General features: G+C 41.2%; 1 protein-coding gene across 1 annotated transcript in view; it reads right to left on the reverse strand.

The window, feature by feature from the left end:
- The window catches only part of Otogl (otogelin like), a 144483-nt gene that overhangs the window by 34033 nt on the left and 103156 nt on the right, over positions 1-7294 (reverse strand). Inside the window, exons 35-37 of the mRNA XM_021174947.2 lie at positions 5549-5666; positions 704-783; positions 292-330 (exon numbers count right to left, since the gene is read on the reverse strand). Coding sequence (XP_021030606.2) covers positions 292-330; positions 704-783; positions 5549-5666 — 237 coding nt within the window. The remainder of the gene's footprint in view (positions 1-291; positions 331-703; positions 784-5548; positions 5667-7294) is intronic.

A 7294-nucleotide genomic window follows, 5' to 3' on the forward strand; every position in this document is an offset into this window, starting at 1 on the left:
TGTGTGTGTGTGTGTGTGTGTGTGTGTGTGTGTGTGTTTGTGTGTGTGTGTGTGTGTTTGTGTATCCTGAAAGCCAACTTCATAACTCAATTACCATGGATTTTGAAGAAACTTTGTAGCATACACTAACTGAAATGGATAAAGAAGTGAAACAACTACAGAACACACACATACACACAGCCCTTTAAAAAAAAAAGCCACTTCTGGGATTTTTATCAATTTGATAATCCATGTACTAGCAGCTGGGATAAATTGTTGCAACTGCCCAAATCCCTGGATATGACAGCTTACCTGGTGGCAATGCTGGTTCTGTTGGAAACAGTGGTATGCCTACAAATAAATAGAGATGCCTGCATTGATCTATATTTCCATAAAAGAAGACCCACCTAATTTACAAACAGCTCTTTACCTTCTAAGAAAATATTTTAGGAAAGAAAACATAAAAGAGGGATATGAGAAGCAAGACATAAATGTTTTAGAAAATAATTGGGAAGTTATTTTGTCTGGTTGGTTGGTTGGTTGGTTGGTTGACTTTTTTTGTTGTTGTTGGGTTTTTTTGTTTGTTTGTTTTAGCTCCATGGACTGGAGATTGAAATGAGTTCTTATTCTCTGTCTCAGACTTCTAATTGTAACCATTTGCCTCAGGGAAAAATTATCTATGCTTTTTATTTTTAACAGTAAATTAAGCAAGGTCCATACTTACAGTCTTCCGGGTGAACACATTTAAGAGTCACCTCATCCAGGATCATATTCTTGGGGCAATATGGCAAGCATCCTTCAACCCTTTTAGTGGAAAAAATAAATGAAGTAAGTGTAAATAGAAAGATCTACATTAAATATTTGTAGCTGAGGTTTGGTATGCCTAAACTTTCTCCATCTTCGTCATCAGGCACTTAGGAGAACTCCATTTGCCACTACTGCATGATAGCTATGAAATTTATAAAACTGCAAACCAGGGGCTCATACAGATCACTATGGGGAAGGTTATGGAGGTAGAATTTGAATACAGAATGTCTAAAGTGCATGCTTATGTCTGGGACACACTAAACTCATGTTCTTAGAAATGGATAGAAACGTAGAGGAACAATCTGTGGAAGTTTTAGGTTTTTTGCTTGTTTGTTTGATTGGTCGGGTTATTTTGTTACAGTGTATTATTTACTTTTACTTCTTTAATTATAAATGTGTGTGTGTGTGTGTGTATGAATCCAGAAGAGGGTGTCAAATTCCCTGGAGATGGTGTTACAGGCAGTTGTGAGATGTCTGTTGCGAATACTGGGAACATAACTCAAGTCTTCTGTGAGAACAAGTGCTCTTAAGGATAGAGCCATCTACTCAGCCCACACTTTCACTTTCTGTGTGCTTGACGTCTGAGTGGATCGCTATATTTGATTGTTATTGCCCTGAAGAGGTCTGTAGAACAAAACAAGATCAGCAGTAGCTTTCCCTGCCTGTTATTCAGTCCTAAGCTTCCTGAAAAGAGACTTGAGATCTCAATGGAAAAGCAGGAGAGGTGCATCGACGAGGATCTTTTCATATAAGCAGGGAGCAATCATGGCGGAGGCAGAAGTTCTCGGGAACTTTAGAGTTTGTACCAAAATTCGTTGCAGTGATACAGGCGGATGTGTTTATAGTTCCAGGTTCAAGACCTAGCAAGGGTAGTTTGAATAAAGAACCCCATTCCTCATATGAGGTACAGAAAGAAGTAAGTCTCAGAAGTTTCAAGATGCCATTGGCTTGAGAACTGTGTACACAATCCAGAAGACAGGGTGTAGGCTACTATTCTTCCCCAGGAAGAAAGCCAAAGTATGACTAAGATCCTATTTCCCTGCCATCCTGTGGAAGCTAGTGTCCAATGTATCCTTATTGGGGAAAAAATGTAATCTTCCCTGGGCAGCCAAGTCTAGTTATTAGATTCTAACATGCCACAGAGAATTTATGAGGATCCTTGTATGCAGAGGCTGGTTATCTGTCTCTCAAGTACACTAGCAGGCTGTAATAGTATTTTTAAGGTTTTTCAAAAACACTTCCTATTGCTTCATCTGTTAATTATCTGGACAGAGACGCTCAGTGTTTCTATTCCAGATAAACGCTAACTTGAATTACAGGTCAGCAGCAGCAGAGGGCAGTGTTGGCGAAGCAAACGCCTCCCCCCAACTGAACAGGCTTAGTGAGGGATGGTTAGCAAAGCCTTAGATACCACGTTTACAAATGATCCCTTTAAAATATGAATAGTTGGTTTCTACGTGATTGGCTGCTTGTTTTGTACAATGGACTTGAGTAATAAACCTTTAACCAATTATATAATCCTATTTTAAATTTTATCAGGCAGCAGAGAGAAGTTAAAGTTATAAGAGAGTTGACAAACTACAGACAGTGGGTTACAGTTGAATGCAGTAATCCATGTGTGTGTGTGTGTGTGTGTGTACGTGTATTACTCAATTATTTTTTTCAGTTTCTTTGTAAAGGACAAAATTCATACCTATTCTCTTGAGCCATTTTCCGAAAGCCATTATTTTCTCCCTTATCTGTAACTTTATAGTCACACATGGCAGAATCCTGTTGTCTTTGCTATGCAGCTAATATTATGCCCAACTTCCAAAGGATAGAATCCCTCAGTGTAAAAAAGCTATTATAAAAGAAAGATAATAGGAATTTACATATGTGCCCCACAATACACCACTTGACACATTTTCTCACAAACAGCACTCATTTTCATGGAGCACCTTGTTTTCTAACAGTTGCTTGGCATCAGCAACAAGAGTGATTGATGGTTCATTTGGGCAATTGAAAGAAGGAGTGCAGGGTCACATTGAAGCCCAGCTTGGTGCATGAGTCCCCTTGGACCATGGGCACAATCAAGAGTCAGCCTAGAAACTTCAGCATATAGGATAAGAGAGAAAGAAAGGTTGAGCAGAAATAAGAAAGATCTTGGCATATATAAATTTCTTCCAACATCTTTAAGCGACCCACCACCACCACCAATCCTTCCTACAATGGTAAGAACTTAAAGACAATATACTAGGGGCACTAGGGAGTCAGTGTTAGTCACCTCAGACACTGTTAATAAGTGTAATAATAAGCATATTAGTAATAGCATCAATAATAAGTAATAAGGGCTTACTTCCTCCCCAGCTCCCCTGGGATCATTGTTACCATGTGATCATGCAGCATCCTCACCTCCTTATAGCTACCAGAAGGGTCATGATGAGACATATTTGTGACTGTGAATAAGCCCAAATGTAGTAAACAATTACATGTGCACACAGACAGGCATGCACACATGCACACATGCACACATGCACACATGCACAGGTAAAGAAAGCAAGTAGAATTTCCTTTCCTTCCTCTACACTCCCAGCACTAGGTACACAGGGCACAGAGAGTCAAACTCTTTTCCCTCAGATCGTGAGGCTTAGCTAGAGCTGAGTGACCTCTGAGTTTCAGCAGCCCTGCTCTAGATAAGGGAGTAATGCTATTAGCCATTCCACAGCCCTAGGGAATGCCACCTTAATGTGCTGTTGACAGACTGTATCCTTTAAAAATGACTGCGCGCTCCTAAGATAGCCCATTTCTCAATTATTCACACACCAAGGGCATTTCACGATACCAAGAGAGTAATGATCATTCTGAGAAGAAGCGCCTAGGTCTTTAATATAAAATGACTTCAAAATAATCCCTCCCACTGTGAGTCCATTTCCGGTTCCTCCTTCACAGCAAAATCTTTGCTTATAAAAGCTTCTTACACTTCCTGCTTCCATCCTGCCTCTTCCTCACATCCAGGGTACCAACCTCTATGAGGGATTCTTAGTCTTCAGCTTAATATCCTAGGAAGTAAACAGCTTTTCCTTATCCCATCAAAGGTCAATACAGCGTTCCATGAAGTTAAGTGATTTGAACTTTCTGATAATTGTCCAGTGTTCACCTCTGTGAACTGAAGCTCCCAGAGAAAGCCACCCACCCATGTGTTAAAAGTTCCACAAGGCTGGGAAATGGTGGGTTAGAACTGCCAGACAGAGGGGGCCTGGAAGGTTGCAGATCTGGAGCTGAGATTTCTTAGGCTGTCTTTGGTCTCCGTTAACACCCAACATTGTTCCCCACTGCTCATCTGACCTAACAATCTTACAAATCAAATAACATCTTTGGGGAGATTGCTAGTATAACAGAACATACTAGCTCTCACTGACCCAAAAACTCAGATGCATCCAAAGCCCATAGCAAATATTTCCCACTTTGCTGTCATCTGCCGACCTCAAATTCCCACTAGTATATTTGAAAAAGACCTTCATTTATATCTTTCTTTCATTCTTTAGTATAAGAACATCTTGGAAACCCTTTCCACCTTGGAACATGGTATTTGGGGAAACTGGAATCCATGCTCTGAAGGCTTGGATGCTCATACTTGAATGGAGAATAAAGTATCTCTCGCCACTTTGGGGTAAGAACTACACTTGCAAGGAATACTCTGAAAGAGTTCATCCGGCTCCAATCCCTCAAGGCTGGGGCCACCCTGGAGTGCCCAGGTCCTCTCCCCTGCCATTCATTCTAACTCTATCAGCACACAAGTTTGAAACATCCCCAGAATCTGATCACATGGCCTCCGAAGATTCCCAGATCAGCCAAATCCCTTCTGAGCTCCACAACTGGCAAATTCCGCCCTGTTCCACCACCAACAGTTAAACATCCATGGAGACCCTCATAGATTTTGCTATTTCTTTGCATAAAGTATGTCAATGTTATCTGTCTCACAGTAAATGGGCAAGTCCTTACAACAGACTTGTCAGCCACATGGTTCTCTGGTCTCAGCTCCCAACTTCTTTCATGTCTATTCACTTTCATCTTATTTAAACAACGTTGTTTGTTGAGCTTCAAATATACCAAATATGTTCCTACCACAGGACCTTTGCATATTTCTATTTCTCAGATCAAAAGTTTCTTCTTCAAAGATCCACAAGGCCAGTTGCCTGGTTTCCTTCAGATACCTGAGAAAATCACAACTTCCAGGTATCCTCTTACCCTACTAGTAGACTGACTCTCTCTCTCTCTCTCTCTCTCTGTCTCTCTCTGTCTCTCTCTGTCTCTCTCTGTCTCTCTCTCCCTCCCTCCCTCCCTCCCTTTCTCTCTCTCCCTTCCTCCCTCCCTTTCTCTCTCTCTCTTTCTCTCTCTCTCTCCATCCTCCATTTCTTCCTCCTTCTCATCCTCCCCTTCCTCCTACCATTATTTTCTCTATAACACACAGAACTATCTAACTACACAACATATTTTATAGGTACACTTGTAGTTATTTTCTGCTTCAGCCCATGTGTAGGCGACATGAGGTTGGGCATTTGTCGATTCTTTTCATAACATGATTCAGCTGCAAGCAGAACTACTCACATACTATATAGATCTCCAATACCTATTTGAGGTCAAAATTCAATCAACCCATAGGTTAGCATGTGGAACAAACAGATTTTGGATTTGTTTTTCTACTTTTCAACCAATACAAAATCACCCGGGGACAGAATTTGTTGCTACTGGACTATGTGACCTTATGGCTGCTGTTACTTACGGTGGAAGGAATGTACAGGCTAAGGCCTCTGGATCACTGCATGTTTTAAAACACGGAGTAGCACAGGGTTCGTATCTCCACTCACACATCCTCCTGTAAGGGACCACTGCCTGGATTTCTGAGACGACAAGATGAAATTGGGGTTATGCACTATGCACATTGAGGCACATATTTTGAAAATTAATAACTTTCAATATGAACTCCTGTGATATTTGGCTCCTCTTTCACTGTAGTATTTTATAACCAGTAAGGCTGCCGGGTAAAAGTGTAACAATTCCGTGGGGACCAGAAGACCTGCTGCTCATGGTGAATGATTAAATGCATAGCTACCCACCAAAGATTTTAATGCTTTCCTGTCTCTTACGTTTAGTGACACTCTGGCTGGTTTTCCCATCACAGGAGTTGAGAACTTTCCTTTTTAACAACATTATTTTATTCTGCTTTATCCTTGCACAACTGTGCTGAAGATGCATTAGCGGTAATCTAAAATGAAATGTGTCTTCATAATAATATCCAAGCATCTTGCCAGCCCCCAATCGATAAGGAAAATGGAATAGTAACACATCTCAAGAGAAAAATTCTTAAAATGAAAAATATTTCATCCTTTTCCTTCCCACAAAACCTAGCACATTGTCTTGGACATGGAGACATGGTAAGTATTGCTTGAATGCAAAAGTATAAATCAGAGTGATTGAAAGCTAAATGTCTGTAATTCTAGAAGATCCTTTGCTTAAAGACTTTTCTCCTACAAATGCTGGCAATATATTTTCTTTCCCACATCATGGAGAAGTCTTTCTGGAACAGCTCTGATTTATCCGACCATAACTGTTGTGGATAGCCCTGGGGCTAATTATATTTGATTTAATTCGGTTCTCCTGAGAGAGGCTTCAAACAAAGAATGAGTCAGCACTCAGGTGATTTCCAGTAAACCTGCTTGCCACCTTAATTTGCAAAATAAAGGAGAGCTGATGATTGGGCAGATAAAAGGGAAGGTGGGAAAGAGACGAAGGAGAAAATGGAAGAGGGAGAGGACACAGAGGAGGAGGAAGAAGGAAAGCAGAACCGAAGCACATGACCTGGAGAAACCACAAGTTCTAAGGGGTCTCATAGATGGGGAAGATGGTAGTGTAGTGGTAGATCTGCCCAATCAGGGCACACAGCATGTATTCATATTAACTGAGTTATGTTTTCATTGCCGGGCCATATTTGGAATGGAGAGATTTACCACAAGACATAACAGCTCATTTAAACCTCTATCTTGAATCTTCTCCCATGAAGACTTTAATTCTAAAGTGTGACAAGGAAATGGGCTGTTTCAGAAAGATTGCTTGTGTATGCAGAGCTCGGCTGGAGTCCCTGCTTCATGGATCCTAAAAGAAGACTGGCTTTAAGACCAGAAGAGACCACTCGAGTCTCCCAGTGGATGAAACCTCTAGTGCTCAGTATCTCATTTGATGCCACTGACCATCCTTCACAGTACCATGAGTGGGATTGCTAGATCTGACTCTAGTAGAGCAGACATCTAGATTAAAGGGGAAATGGAAGCGTATTAAGATCAACTAGCAAGATTTTGCTGAAAGGACCCAGATATAGCTGTCTCTTGTGAGACAATGCCGGGGCCTAGCAAACACAGAAGTGGATGCTCACAGTCCGCTATTGGATGGATCACAGGGCTCCCAATGGAGGAGCTAGAGAAAGTACCCAAGGAGCTAAAGGGAACTGCAACCCCATAGGTGGATCATTATT

Source organism: Mus caroli, chromosome 10 (assembly GCF_900094665.2).
Source record: "Mus caroli chromosome 10, CAROLI_EIJ_v1.1, whole genome shotgun sequence".
Taxonomy (NCBI): domain Eukaryota; kingdom Metazoa; phylum Chordata; class Mammalia; order Rodentia; family Muridae; genus Mus; species Mus caroli.